We start from the raw sequence: 14279 nt of genomic DNA on the forward strand, positions 1-14279 counted from the left end.
TCTTTTTTAAAAAAATTTTGTTTGGGCTGGGTGCGGTGGCTCACACCTGCAATCTTAGCACTTTGGAAGGCCAAGGTGGAAGGATTGCTTGAGGCCAGGAGTTCAAGACCAGCCTGGCCACAATGATAAAACCCCCATCTCCACTAAATACAAAAAAAAGTTTAGCCGGGCGTGGTGGCTGACGCCTGTGGTCCCAGCTACTCAGGAGGCTGAGGCAGGAGAATGGCGTGAACCTGGGAGGTGGAACTTAAAGTGAGCCAAGATCGCCCCACTGCTCTCCAGCCTGGACGACAGAGCGAGACTCTGTCACAAAAAAAAAAAAATTTTTCTTGTTGGCATGGTAAGTTACATTGATTGAATTTCAAATGTTGATTGAGCCTTGAGTTCATGGGATAAACACACTAGATTGTAATATATTGTTGACTTTACAGCAGCATCAACTGAAGCAGAAGAGATTTATGTATTGCTGGATTCAATATGTTAATTTATATTGATGATTGTTGTGTCTATAATCGTGAGGGATAACAGCTTGTAGTTTTCTTCATTTCATTGGAATACTGGACTGATAAGATGAGTTCTATTTTCTGGAAAAGATTGTGTAAAATTGGTATTATTTCTGCCTTAAATGTTTTTAGAACTAACCACCAAACACATCTGGGCATGGCATTCTCTATATAGAAAGCTTTTAACTATAAAATCAATTTCTTTATAGATAGAAGACTGTTTTTTTTTTTCTTCAGTGAGTTTTGATCGTATCTTTTAAGGAAGTGATCCATTTTACTCTGCTTGTTTGAAGCATTTTCACATTATCTTTTTAATGTCTATAGGGGTCTGTAATTATGTCCACTTTTTTATTCCTGATACTGGTCAGTATGGCCAGAGATCTACAGTCTAATTGTGTATTTGTTCATTTTTCACTTCAGTTCGATTAACTTTTAGTTTATGTATTTCGAACTCTGTTGTCAGGCACATACATGTTTAGGATTGTTGTGTCTTTTTGGAAAACTGACTCATTATTACATAATGTCCTCCTTTATCTCTGATGATATTTCTCATTCTGAATTCTACTTTGATGTTATTATAGGGGTGTGTGTGTGTGTGTGTGTGTGTGTGTGTGTTGGTTGGTGCTTACTGTCTGCATGGTATATCTTTTTCCATCTTTTTAATTTAACTCATTTATATCTTTATACTTAAAGCAGGTTTCTTGTTGATAACATACAATTTGGATTGCATTTTTATTCTGCCACTTGGTCTCTGTTTTTTTTTTAATTGACGTATTTAGTCCCTCTCAATTTAAATTGATTATTGATCTATTTTGATTAAAATCTTTCATCTTGCTACCTGTTTTCTTTTTGGTCCCTCTGTACTTTTTTATCTTTCCTTTTTTTAATGCACTCTTTTGGGTTGCTGTAGACTTTTTATTGTTCAATTTTGATCCCCATTATTGCCTTATTATTTATAACTTTTTTATACTTTTGGTGGTTTTCCTAGGTTTTATAATATACATATTTTATTAATCAGAGTCTATCTCCCAATATTATTCCATTTCACATGTAGTGTAAGGAGCTTATTATTATATTCCCAATTATTTCCTCCATCCTTTCTGCTATTGTCACACATTTTACTTTTCCATATGCTATAAACACATGATACATTGATCTTATAGTTTGCTTGAGACCGTTGTCTTTTAGAACAATTAAAATTAAGAAAATTTTAAATAGACTTTATTTTATGTACATTTGCTTCGTTTCCAGAATACTTCATGTTTTTCTGTAAATTCAAGATTCTGCTGGTATCGTATTTTTTTCTGCCTGAAGAAATTCCTTTAACATTTCTTATATTGCAAGGCTGCTAGTAGTAAATTTTCTCAGTTTGTATTTATCTGAGAAAGTATGTCTTCTTCATTTTTTAAAGATATTTTGCTGAATATAGAATGCTGGGATGACAGTTTTGTCTTTCAGTAGTTCAAACATGTCACTTTGTTGTAATCTGGATTGCATTGCTTCTGAGGTGAAGTGCACTGCAATTCTCATCTTTGTTTCTCTGTATGTAATGTGTCCTTTTTCTCTGGCTGTCTTCAGGGTCTTTGTTTTTGGAGATTTGAATATGACATACATAAGTGTGGTTTCTCTCTTCCTTCTTTCCTTCTTCCTCCCTTTTCTTCCTCCTTTCTCTCTCTCTTTCTTTTCCTGCTTGGTGTTATCTAAGTTTCTGGAATCTATGGCTTGGTGTCTGTCATTATTTTTGGAAAAATTCCCAGCCAACATTTCTCAAATATTTCTTCCCCCTACTCTCTTTCTCTTTTCCTCTTGGAATTTGTATAACATGTATATTGCATCATTTGGTATTGTCCCACAGCCCTTAGATGAACTGGTTTGTTTTTTGTTTTTTTAGATTTTTTTTGAGATAGAGTCCTGCTCTGTTGCCCAGGCTGGAGTGCAATGGCACAATTTCGACTCACTGTGAACTCCGCCCCCTGGGTTCAAGAAATTCTTCCACCTCAGCCTCCTGAGTAGCTGAGATTATAGGCATGCACCACCATGCCCAGCAAATTTTTGTATTTTTAGTAGAGACAGGATTTCGCCATGTTGGCCATGCTGGTCTGGAACTCCTGACCTCAGGTGATCCACCACCTCGGGCTCCCAAAGTGCTGGGATTACAAGCGTGAGCCACCATGCTTGGCTGGTTTTTTATTTTTATTTTTTAACTGTTTGTTGCTCTTTGTTTTTCTATTGACTTATCTTCAAGTTCATGTTGATTCTTATCTTCACTGTGTCTAGTCTACTGATGAGCCAGTCAAAGGCATTCTTCATCTCTCTCACTGTGTTTTTCATTTCTAGTATCACCAGTTGATTCTTTCATACAGTTGCCACCTCTCTCCTGAATCATCCACCTGATCTTGTATGTTACCAGCTTTTCCTTTAGAGTCTTTAACACACGAATCATTACAATTTTAAGATCCCTGTCAGTTCCAACATATCTTGCTTTTTCATATGGCTCATAGTTTTTGTTTAAAAACAAACATTTAACAGTAGTAACAGAGGTAAATAATTCTCATATTTGGAAATGAGCACACCTTTCCTTCTACGTCTTTAATGTGGGGGTTCTATTAATCTAGTCAGGAGTTGAGTTTGACTTCAGATTTAATGTTGCAATGGTCATTCTCATTATGTAACAGACTTCAAATTCTAATGTTACCTTGTGTTTAGAATGGAGACTATTTTGCTAGAATTTTAACTTCCCTTTCTCATAAGGATGACACTGTTGGCACTCCTCCATCCCCACATTTTAAGTTTTTTCCCATGGATGGTGAGGGACAGAGGAGGGATAGGGGAGAAGTGACCTGTACCACCACTAGGAAGGAAGCTTTCTCAAGAGTCTCCTTGGTCTTCCCCGTGATTACCTGGTGAGAAACAATTGATCTTTTAACTTCATATGTGCACTTTATATATTATATGCAACATATGAAATCTATTAATTGCCCTATAATTTTATAACCTGCTGTCTTGCAGAATTCTTTTATTTTTTCAGGCAGTTTTACTGACTATTTTACAACTTTGTTCTCTAGGGTTTTCCAGATGCACCATTTTGTCATCTGCAAACAGAGATGCCTCCAGTTCTTTTCTCTTACCTGATTGCATTGGTTAATATATTAAGTAATAATAGAGCTAAGAAAATGTTTGCCTTGTTCTTAACCTTAGTAGGAATGTTTCTAGTGTTTCCTCATTACATAAATCAGTGATTTTAGCATGAGGTATATATATAGTTTATCATGATAAGGATGTATCCATTCATTTTTTCAAGACTATAAGTACAAATGGGTGTTCAATGTTTCCAAAGGCTCTCTCTGTAGAGAGTCAAATGATTTTTTTCTCCTTCAACTTATTATTATTGAATAATCTTTGAGTTCCTGGTATGGAATTGCTTTTCACTGCAATATTGATTTAGTTATGTAGTTCGAGGAAGTCTTTATTTTTCTTTTTCTTGATTTTCACTTTCTCATGACCAGAGTATTTCTCAAGTGTATGTATTTCCCCAGAATGAGTTCATGGGTGGTTAACTTTTAAAATATTTTCTTATACATAAAACATTATTTTTGCTTTCATAATTAATAGTTCGGCTTACTGTATCATTTTTGAGACACGGTAGTTTTCCCTCCAGCCTTGAAGGAAGCCTTCTATTTCTCCTTAGCACATCGTGCTGCTGAGCTCATTTCTCTGCCAGCGACCTGTGTCACCCCCTCCTCTTGTCTTTCTAGTAGTTCATGGCAAAATACCCAGGTATTGATCCCTTCTCTTCCTTTCACTTCTTTTTTATAGAGAAGAGGTCTCCTTATGTTGCCCAGGCTGGTCTTGAACTTCTGGGTTCAAACGATCCTCCCACCTCGGCCTCTCAAAATAATGGGATTACAGGTGTGAGCTACCACACCCAGCTATCTTTTCTCAATCATCCTATCAAATAACTTGAGAAAGTTTTAATTTAAAAACTGTTCCTCTTTTTTTAGCTCTGGGAAATTATTCCCCCAACATTTATTTATTTCCCCCTGTAGTAGACAAAATAATGGTGCACCAAAGGTGTCACATCCTAATCCCTGGAACCTACGAATATGTTATCTTACATGGAAAAAGGGACTTTGCAGATGTCATTTAAAATCTTGAAATGGGGAGATTTTTCTGTATTATCCAGGGAGCCCGATGTAATCACAAGAGTCTTCATAAGAGGGAGGCAAGAGGGCCAAAGTCAGAGAAGATGATGTGACATCAGAAGCAGAGGAGGGGGTGGTGCAATGATGGAGGCAGGGGGTCAGAGTCAGAGGGAGAGATCTAAAGAGGATACACTGCTGACCTTGAAAATGGATGGGTCCACAAGCCAAAGAATGCAGGCAGCCTCTAGAAGCTAGGAAAGACAAGGAAACAAATTGTCCCTTAGAGCCTCCAGAAGGAATGCAGTCCTGCTAACACCTTGATTTTAGGACTTCTGGCCATTATAGCTGTTAAGATAATAAATTTATGTTGTTGCAAGCCATTAAATGTGTGGTCATTGCATATAGCAGCAATAGAGACCACTACACTTCCCTCCATCTCCATTCTTATTTTTTTCTGTTTATTCTTTCTGAACTCCTAGCATTTTTTTTTTTTTTTTTTTTTTTGAGATGAGGTCTCACTATCACCCAGGCTGAAGTGCAGTGGCGCAATCTTGACTCACTGCAGCCTCTGCCTCCTGGGTTCAAGCAATTCTCCTGCCTCAGCCTCCCAAGTAGCTGGGATTACAGGTGCCTGCTGCCTCACCTAGCTAATTTTTGTATTTTTAGTAGAGATGGGGTTTTGCCATGTTGGCCAGGCTGGTCTCGAACTCCTGACCTCAGGTGATCCGCCTGTGTTGGCCTCCCAAAGTGCTGAGATTATAGGTGTGAGCCACTGCACCAGGCCTATCAGACACATTTTGACACCCTGGATTGATGCTATGCATCTCTTACCTGCCCTGACAGACTCTTCATCTTTTTGTCTTCTTGCCCTGAAGTCTGGGAAGTTTCTTTAACTTTACTTTCCTATCCTCCTCCTGATTTGCTTTTAATTTTTATCATCACATTTGTAATGTCTCTAAACTTTTTTGATTTCCTGATTTGTCCTTTCTCTAGTTTTCCATTCTTATTTTGTGGATGCAGTATCTCCTCAAACATATCTGAGATGTTAATTACGACTATTTTATTCTATTCATTGCCTTTAGTATCTATTTCTTCCAGGGACAACTGTTACTTTTGTTCCTCTTGGTCCTTCTGCCTTGTGACTGCTTTCCTTGGTTGCCTGTTATGTACACAGATGAGAGATAAGACTGATGCATACAGACAGCTGCCAAGGGTTCCCTTTGTGGTTCCAGGGTCTGTTTACTCAGCAGGCCGCTCCCCTTCCTGGGAAGGCTGGCTTGACTTCTGCTTAGCCGGGTGAGTCATACCTGGCAGCCCTCACCAGAGGGTACCCAGCTTCCTCATCTCTACAAAAAGACCAAACTAACCAGGCTTTACTCCAGCAGATACTAACCCTTCTCCTAAGTTCACTTCAATTTCCTAGCAATATGTTTTCGTCAGTTCAGGTTGTTATAACAGAATTACACAGCCAGGGTTGGTTATAAACAGCAGAAATTCATTTCTCACATTTCCAGAAACTAGAAAGTCTAAAATTAAGGCGCCGGCAGATCTGGTGACTGGCGAGGGCCTCCTCCTGGTTCTTAGACCGCAGTCGTCTTGCTGTGGCCTCACCTGGCAGAAGAGGAGAGGGGGTTCTCCAGGATCTTGTTTTCTTTTTCTTCTTTTTTTTTTTGAGACGGAATCTCGATCTGTCGCCCAGGCTGGAGTGCAATGGCACAATCTCAGCTCACTGCAACCTCTGCCTCCCCGGTTCACGCAATTCTCCTGCCTCAGCCTCCTGCGTAACTGGGATTACAAGCGCACAGCACCACGCAGGCTCTTGTTTTCTAAGGGTACTAACTCCACTTATGAGGCCTCTGCTCTCGTGACCTGATCACCACCCAAAGGTTCCTCCCCCTAATACCATCACACTGGGGTGAAACTCAATGTATGAGTTTTGGGGGGACACGGTTCCATCTACAGCATAAGCGTATTACTGGTTCTATCCTACTGCAAAACAGTACTCAGCCTCTTTGAGGCATGTTAGAGCCTGTGATTAGAGCAAAGAGCTCCCCGCGCTGTTCCACACACAATCTCTCCATCCATACCGCTGAGTGAAGTCTCTAGCCTCCTCTCTTCCCAAACCGTGGACCCTGAGCTTGCAGCCTGTGTCGGGAGTTCGTGCCTTCCCGTGAGTTTGTGGTACTGCAAAAATGAAGTCACAGACCTTTGCAGTGAATGTTACACCTCTTAAAGGTGGCATGGATCCAAAGAGTGAGCTGCAGCAAGATTTATTGCGAAGAGCAAAAGAACAAAGTTCCTACAGCACGGATGTGGACTGGAGAGGATTGCAGCTGCTAGCTGGGGGGTGGCCAGCTTTTATTCTCTTATTTGTCCCCACCCCTGTCCTGCTGATTGGCCCATTTTACAGAGTGCTGATTGGTCCATTTTACAGAGCACGGATTGGTCCATTTTAGAAACCGCTAGCTTGCCACAGAGAGCTGATTGGTGCGTTTTACAATCCTAGCTACATAGTGCTGATTGGCGCACTTTACAATCCTTTGGTAAGACAGAAAAGTTCTCCAAGTCCCCACCCACTCCAGAAGTCCAGCTGGCTTCACCTCTTATTTCCAGCTGGTAGAGGTACCCTTCTACCCAAGCCTTCTTTCTACCCTCCTCCCTGCCACATACACTCACTCCTGCACACTTACTGAGCTCCATTGCCCTCTGCTTTGGTTTATAAATCAACACCATCATGCCTGTTTTTTATTTTCTGGAAGTCCATGATAGCCACGGGCCCACTGGTAACTTGCCTGTGCCCCACTCTCCTTCTCAGCTCTGCTTGGGTTATGCTACTTGGCCGCGTCCAGGGAGTTCAGACAGGAGAGGGAAGCAAACGAGGTGTTCAGTCTGCTCTGTGGGCACCTATGTCCACACGCTTAGTTATCATTGTACCCGTGGTAACATGCCAGTGTGTAGCAGGAGTCCTCTCCCTGACAAGGACAGAGCCTTCCCACAGATGAACTGCCTTAGTGCAGCTGGCACTCCAGTCTGGGATCACTTATAACCACTGGCTAACCTTTTTCATGAGAAACATAATTGGCTGGAAACTCTCTGAGGGTGGTGAATCAGTTAGGCCTATCTCTGACTATGGGTTAAAACAATCCTAACATAATAGTGGCTTAAGCAAGAGAGCAGTTTACTCAGTGTGGGAGGCAGAAAGTCCAGATCTGTTACAGGGGCCACACTGTGATGGGGACTCAGGCTCCATCTATCCAGTGCTCATTATCCTTGTGTGGCTTTAAATACCTTTGTGTGACTTCCATTCCCACGATGACCCATGGTCCAATGTGACTGCTGCAGCTCCTGCCGTCATGTCCACACTTCAGCCAGCAGGAAGAGAAAGAAGGAGGAAGGGCTCATCCACTCATTTACAGGTTACTTCCTGGGATAGAAGTTGTTCATGACGCTACTGCACACCCCATCAGCCAGAACTGGTCTAGATAGCCACATGCTGAGCTAAAAATCAAGGCTTTCATTATTAAAGGTGGGAACATGTATGGTGGAGCCTCTAAAGGAGCCCCAGCCGACAGCAGATCTCATTTGTGATTTTATTCCCCCAGCTAGAGACAAGAATTCTGGAGTCATGATTCATCGATTATTTGCCGGGCACCCAGTTTCACTGTAGCTTTGACTTGGACTACGTTGCCCAGAGTTATCCAGACCAGAGCAAAAGATCTTGCCCCAAAACTGCTTCACAGTAGAAAAGACACTAAAAGAATGAGGGGCATCGGCAGACATATCTATACTCAAAACATTTTGGGGATCAAGATAGACTGACAGTTGGAATTGGCAATCAAGCCGTAGAGAGAGAGCCAATGGGAAGCAGCTTGCATTCCCCAGGCCTGGGCCAGCATGCCCTTCCTGGCATCCATTTCTCCTGCTGGGCCCCAAGGGACCCGGCCCTGTGCGTCAGTTCTGCGGCTGCAAGGGATGCTAGTGAGGCTGCTTACGAAAGAAGAAAACAATTCACGAGTCCCATTGCCTGTCCCTCCAAGGCAAACACTTCTAAAAGTATTTTTTTCCCCACGTTCTAGCATTTCGTATTCTGATAAGGCCCATATACTGCTGTTGGCTGAGCCAGAACAGCCTACACATCCCAGGGGAAGGAGGACCTTCTCTGACGGAAACAAGTCTAGACTAATGAGCCGCAGAACTCAGTGTCTGGTGATACGCCGCGAACACTGAGCCTGCCTCCCCAGGCTCCACCTGGGGCTCTGTGCAGCAGCTGCTGCTGGAGACAGCTACCTCTGCTCCTGGCGGTGGGACAGCAGGGCAGCCCTGGGTCCCAGTGCCGCTAACAGCTAGGTGGGACCTGAGCATGAGACCCTGCGCCACGGCGGGGACATTCAGGCTCTGTGGACTTCTTGAGTGTCTTCTTCACATTAAGCCGTCACACCTTTCCTGATTGGGACTGTCTCTCTGGGTCTTTGTCATTGGAACCACTTGGGAACCCTCTGACTGAGTCTCAGCCCAGCCTCATCTCCACGGTATCTGAGGTGCCCCAAGCACACGGCTTTCGTCTCCTGCCCCTAGAGGTGCCCCTGTGGGGCAGGGTCGCCAACCAAGAGCTCCTTCCAACCTCCCATCCTCATCTAAACCTCATCCTCCTTTCAGAGGCTGGCGGGGGCACGTCTCCTCCCAGAGGGATCTCCATCCAGGAAGGCCATGGACCCCACCCAGGGTCAAGAGGCAAGGGAGCAGCAGAGCCTGGAGCTGAACCCACATCTGCAGCTCCCAGGCCTGGCCCCCACAGCCCTTCTGTGGGCCCCTGGACAGCCTCGCTCAGAGGCTGTGTCCTGGACATGAGGCGTCTCTCCCACTGGGGTGGACATTGGTGCTGCTCACCCAGACCCCAGTTCTCCTCGGGCAAGCTCTGCATTCTGCAAAGTGGATGGCAGCAGGATCTGCCTCCGAACGTGCTCTTCTGACGTGGAGATTCTGGCAGTTCTGCTGAGAGGTGGGCTTTCCTTTCCTCCTCTTGACTCTAGGCAGACATGCGTGCCACTCTGGGTACGTGATGCTATGTGGCTTCTGAGGCTGGATCACAAATGGTGAGTCAGTGTCTGCTGGTTCTCTTAGGACTGCCCTTGGAGACTCAGCCCTCATGCTGTGAGGAAGCCTAAGGGGGCCATGCAGCCAGAAGACAGTGAGAGACCTTGCAGCTGGACTGCTGAGTTCAGGTCCCTGCATCAGTGTGGCCTTGGGCAAGTCCCACGTCTCTGAACCTCAGTTTCCCCATTTGTAAAATGGGCATAGTATAGTCTTTCCCGCGGAGTGTTATTAAGAGGATCAAATTCCCACACAAAGGGCCCAGCCCAGCCCCACACACCAGGTGGCCCCCACTCAGTGCTGGTTCCTGCTCCACAGCACAGACTGTCATCCCAAGCACAGGCCCTGCGCCCAGAGGGCAGGATGCAAGCCTTAGGCACACCCTTGACCCCTACTCCCCTCAGAGCAGGCAGCCCACTACCCACTTCGCCCCTACCTGTGCCTTGCCCTGACTCAAGCCAGCCGGGACGTTACACCCCCCAGGGGACAAAAAGCAGGCCCAAGGGACCCTGGGCTGGTGGGCAAGGACTTCGTGAAAAGGCCATACATAACTCTGCAGTCTAGAAGACTTTGTCTCGGCCAGGCGCGGTGGCTCACACCTGCAATACCAGCACTTTGGGAGGCTGAGGTGGGCAGATCACCTGAGGTCAGGAGTTTGAGACCAGCCTGGGCAACATGGTGAAACCCCGTCTCTATTAAAAATATAAAGTTAGCTGGGCGTGGTGGCGCACGCCTGTAATCCCAGCTACTTGGGAGGCTGAGGCAGGAGAATCGCTTTAACTCGGGAGGCGGAGGTTGCAGTGAGCCAAGATTGCACCATTGCACTCCAGCCTGGGCAACAAAAGCAAAACTCCATCTCAAAACAAAAAAACAAAAAAACAAAAAAACAATTGTTTCTTCATCTATCCACAGGACACATTGCAGCGCCTGCCTCAGAAGGTCACCTGGTGACATCAAAAGATGATAGCGATGCGACACTTCCAGGTGCTCAAACCCAAATCTCGGGGTGAGCTCATCTTGCCCCTCTCTCCCACATATCACAGCATCGCATCCAGCCAGCCAGCCCTTCACAGGCAGTCACCCTGCACCCCCAGCACAATCGACTCTGGTCCAAGGCATCGTCCCTTCTCTCCTGCATCTGCCCTCTGCCTGGTCTCTGGGCTTCCACCCTCCCCCTCGGCCCTCCTCCATCCTCCCCCACCCTCCACACAGCACAGTGATCTGGGTAAAACCCGAAACCCAAGTTGGGGCCTGCCACCCTTCTGCTAGAAGCCCCAAGGGCTCCCCATTTCCCTGCAGGGCACCTCACCCCCAGCTCTGGCCTCCCTGCTCTGTCTGCTCCAGCCCCCTGCCTTGCCGCCATCCCAGCTCTGGGACCGGCCACCTTCAGCTCTGGACCTGGGATTTGAGTTCTCCCTGCCTGTGGCACACTTGCTAAGGCTTGCTGACTCACTTTTTAAGGCTTTTATTTAAATGTCATCCACTCACGGAGACCTCCCTGAGCAACCTAATGAACCCACACAGCACTCCCTCCATGTGGGGTCCCCTTCCGTCTTTCACTGTTTTCTGTGTGGTGGTTACCATCTGACACAGCGCTGAGGATGGTTTCTCGCCTCTCCCCAGTTAAAACACAAGCGTGAACGTGAAGGCGGGGCTTTCCTGTCGTCTGGTTCACTGCTCTCGCACCGTGGATTCCCTGCAGAAAATGAGAATACCCTTTCCTCAGTGATGAAGGCCAGGTGGAGGGAGAGCAGAGTGGGGGTGGAGCGGGAGTAGGACTCGTCTCCTGGCATTATGTCAAGAACCCCATGGGGAGGCTCTAGTCTGGCTTGGCCCGAGACCATGTGCTGTGGCCTCTGTGGGTCCAAGCAGTGCTCGTCAGCATGGGGGTTTGAGTCACCCTCCCTAGTGGGAAGCCCCCGGGTGAAGAGCAGAAGTCAAATTCAAAGGGGGCAGCTGAAGCTTCGAAGAGCCACTTTGCAAAGGGGCCGAGGAAAGAAAAAGGCACCAAGGTGTGGGCCCAGCATGGCAGAAGCCGTGGAGCCCAGAGTCAGGCTCTCAGCCCCTCCCTGTGGCCCACCCTGGCAGATTGGGCAAGACAGGTGTGCACATGCACAAAAAAGCCCTAAGCCAGAAGACCCTCCCTCCCAGTGGCTGGTCCCCCTCTGCCCCACAGCGACCCCACCCTGGCACATCCACCCAAGGTGAGCCAGCTCTGATTCTAAGACCACACCCCTTGTCCCGCACCCAGCCACGCGGCGGAGGTTAGTGCAGGTTTCAGCGCCCTTGGACCTCATCTGGGAGTAGAGGGGGCAGGTCTAGGCCTGGACCTGGAGCAGTGGGTGTCAAGGAATCCCCAGGGATGGCCTTATCCCCTGTGTGGGCAGGATGGCTCTAGGAAGCCAAGGGCAGCGTGTGGTGGTTTGGCACAGCTGACTGCAAAAAGCTCAAGAGATAGGCTGGGCGCGGTGGCTCACGCCTGTAATCCCAGCACTTTGGGAGATTGAGGCAGGTGGATCACCTGTGGTCAGGAGTTTGAGACCAGCCTGCCCCACATGATGAAACCCTGTCTCTACTAAAAATACAAAAATTAGCTGGGCGTGGTGGTGTGCACCTATAATCCCAGCTACTCAGGAGGCTGAGGCAGGAGACTTGCTTGACCCTGGGAGGTGGAAGTTGCAGTGAGCCGAGATTGCGCCATTGTACTCCAGCCTCAGGCAGAAAACTCCAGGATGCAATTCCCTGCCATGTGGGTTGCCCCCACATTTGTGGGGCTAAGGGGCCCCTTGTTTTCAGAGAGAGCTCAACTTGGCCCAGTGGGGTCTCTGCTCTGCTTCTCCATCTGGTACTGACATCCTCTAGGGCAGCCAGCACCATCCTCTTCACTGAGGCAGGATGAGGGGCTCCCACTCTGCCAGGGATGCTCAGGATGCTTGGGGCAGGGTGACACTGAGCTTCCCTGGGCACAGGCTCCAGGGAAAACCTAGTAGATGACACAGCCCCACCCAGTTGGGCAGATCAAAGGGAGCTGTGTGGGCGAGCACTAGGCGACTGCAGGGCTTGCCCAGGGCTGCTTGGCCTGGCTGCAGGCTCTTCCCGCCCACAGAGTCCTGTAGCTGCTCTGGGGGAGAGGGAGGAGGGCACCACGCATGGTTGACTCTTCCTGCTTCTGGGCTCCAACAGCCTTGGCCTCCTGCTTGATCTTTCCAGGGTCTGGGGGCCTGCTCCAAAGTCAGACACTCCTGATGTGGTACTGTGCCTGGGGACAAAGGTGGCTTGGAGGGGCCTGGTGGCCATGTAGGCCTCGGAGCCCCAAGCTTGAGCCCTGGGATGGGAGGGGTTGCTCCTTCTCCACTGGGGTCCAGAAGCCACTGTGCTCTTGCTCTGGGGGCACCCTGGGGGCCAGGCAGCAGCACCAAGCATGCCCCTGAAACAGGCGCCGGCCAGAGCCTGGGTGCAGGCTGCGGGGTTGGCCCCTGGGCCAAATCGGCTGCCTCATTGCCCACCACGCTCTGCTCCCTTCCACTACACACAGAATGCCAGTGGCTGCTTTGGTTTGTAGCTTCTGCCGCCACCCCCACACCCCTTCTAAAATCGTCAGTGCTGCCCTGTCTGGTCTGCTGCGTCCTAGTGCTGCCCTGTCCCCTAACGCCTGGGCTGTTTCCTCGCTATGATGGCCATGGTTGTGCCTCTGAGGCCTGGGCTCCTTTCAACTAAGGGGTTGGGGAATCTCTGAAAATACCACCAATTATGGCCCCGCCCGAGCAGGAGCATCGTGTGCTTTGTGGTGGGAACGTGTCCAGGCAAAGACCTTATCAGAGAGATCAGGTAAATGACTGGGTAACCATCGGAGCCTGAGCACAGATGCAGGCCTAGCAGGCTTCTTATTAGGCTAATTACCAGCTCCTGGGCTGCTGAAACTGCGTAAAACCCAAGATAAACTCAGGGTCAACCTGGAGAGCAGCTGGGAGGTGGTGTTTCCCTGGAGAGGCACTTGCCAGAGGCCCTCAGGCTGAGGCCTGGGAGAGAAAGACGGAAGAATTCCCGGGGAGAGTGGATCAGCCCCCAAAACCAGAGAAGTCTGCAGACCCCACATCCAGCTCCTAACTCTGACGCCCTCCACGTCCTCACCTGTAAATTTCGTCCCTCTGACATTTATGGTATGCCAGGAGCTGCTGGCCACTGGGCATGGTTGAAAATAGCATAATAATAATATTGTTACAAAAATCAGCCTCACACTGTACAAAGAGTAGCTCATTTAGTCCTCAACAAATCCATCTTCATTTTATAGATGGGCAAACTGAGGCTCAGGGATGTTAAAGGACTTGCTAGCAGCTGCTAGAGCTGGAACGAAGAGGCAGCCCTGACCCTAAAGGGGAAACAGACCCAGGAACTTCCCAGCGCTCCTCCCTTGAGGACAGATGACGTTGGCAGACCACGGCCCCTCCCGCTCCGAGGCGTCTTTGCCTCTTGGCCTGCAGCCTTTGCAAGTGCGCCTCACTGAGGAGAGGGCGCCACCGCCCCAGGCCTGAGAATGGCTGGC

The 14279-nt window shown here is 47.8% G+C and overlaps 1 protein-coding gene across 1 annotated transcript in view; it reads right to left on the reverse strand.

Annotated features, from left to right (window-relative positions):
• LOC105516913 overlaps window positions 1–14279 on the reverse strand; it is a 34346-nt gene that overhangs the window by 9600 nt on the left and 10467 nt on the right. Inside the window, 3 exon segments of the mRNA XM_011949259.1 lie at window positions 11423–11641; window positions 11984–12033; window positions 12742–12857. Coding sequence (XP_011804649.1) covers window positions 11423–11641; window positions 11984–12033; window positions 12742–12857 — 385 coding nt within the window.

The sequence above is a fragment of the Colobus angolensis genome, unplaced genomic scaffold (genome assembly GCF_000951035.1).
Source record: "Colobus angolensis palliatus isolate OR3802 unplaced genomic scaffold, Cang.pa_1.0 Scaffold294, whole genome shotgun sequence".
Taxonomy (NCBI): Eukaryota; Metazoa; Chordata; class Mammalia; order Primates; family Cercopithecidae; genus Colobus; species Colobus angolensis.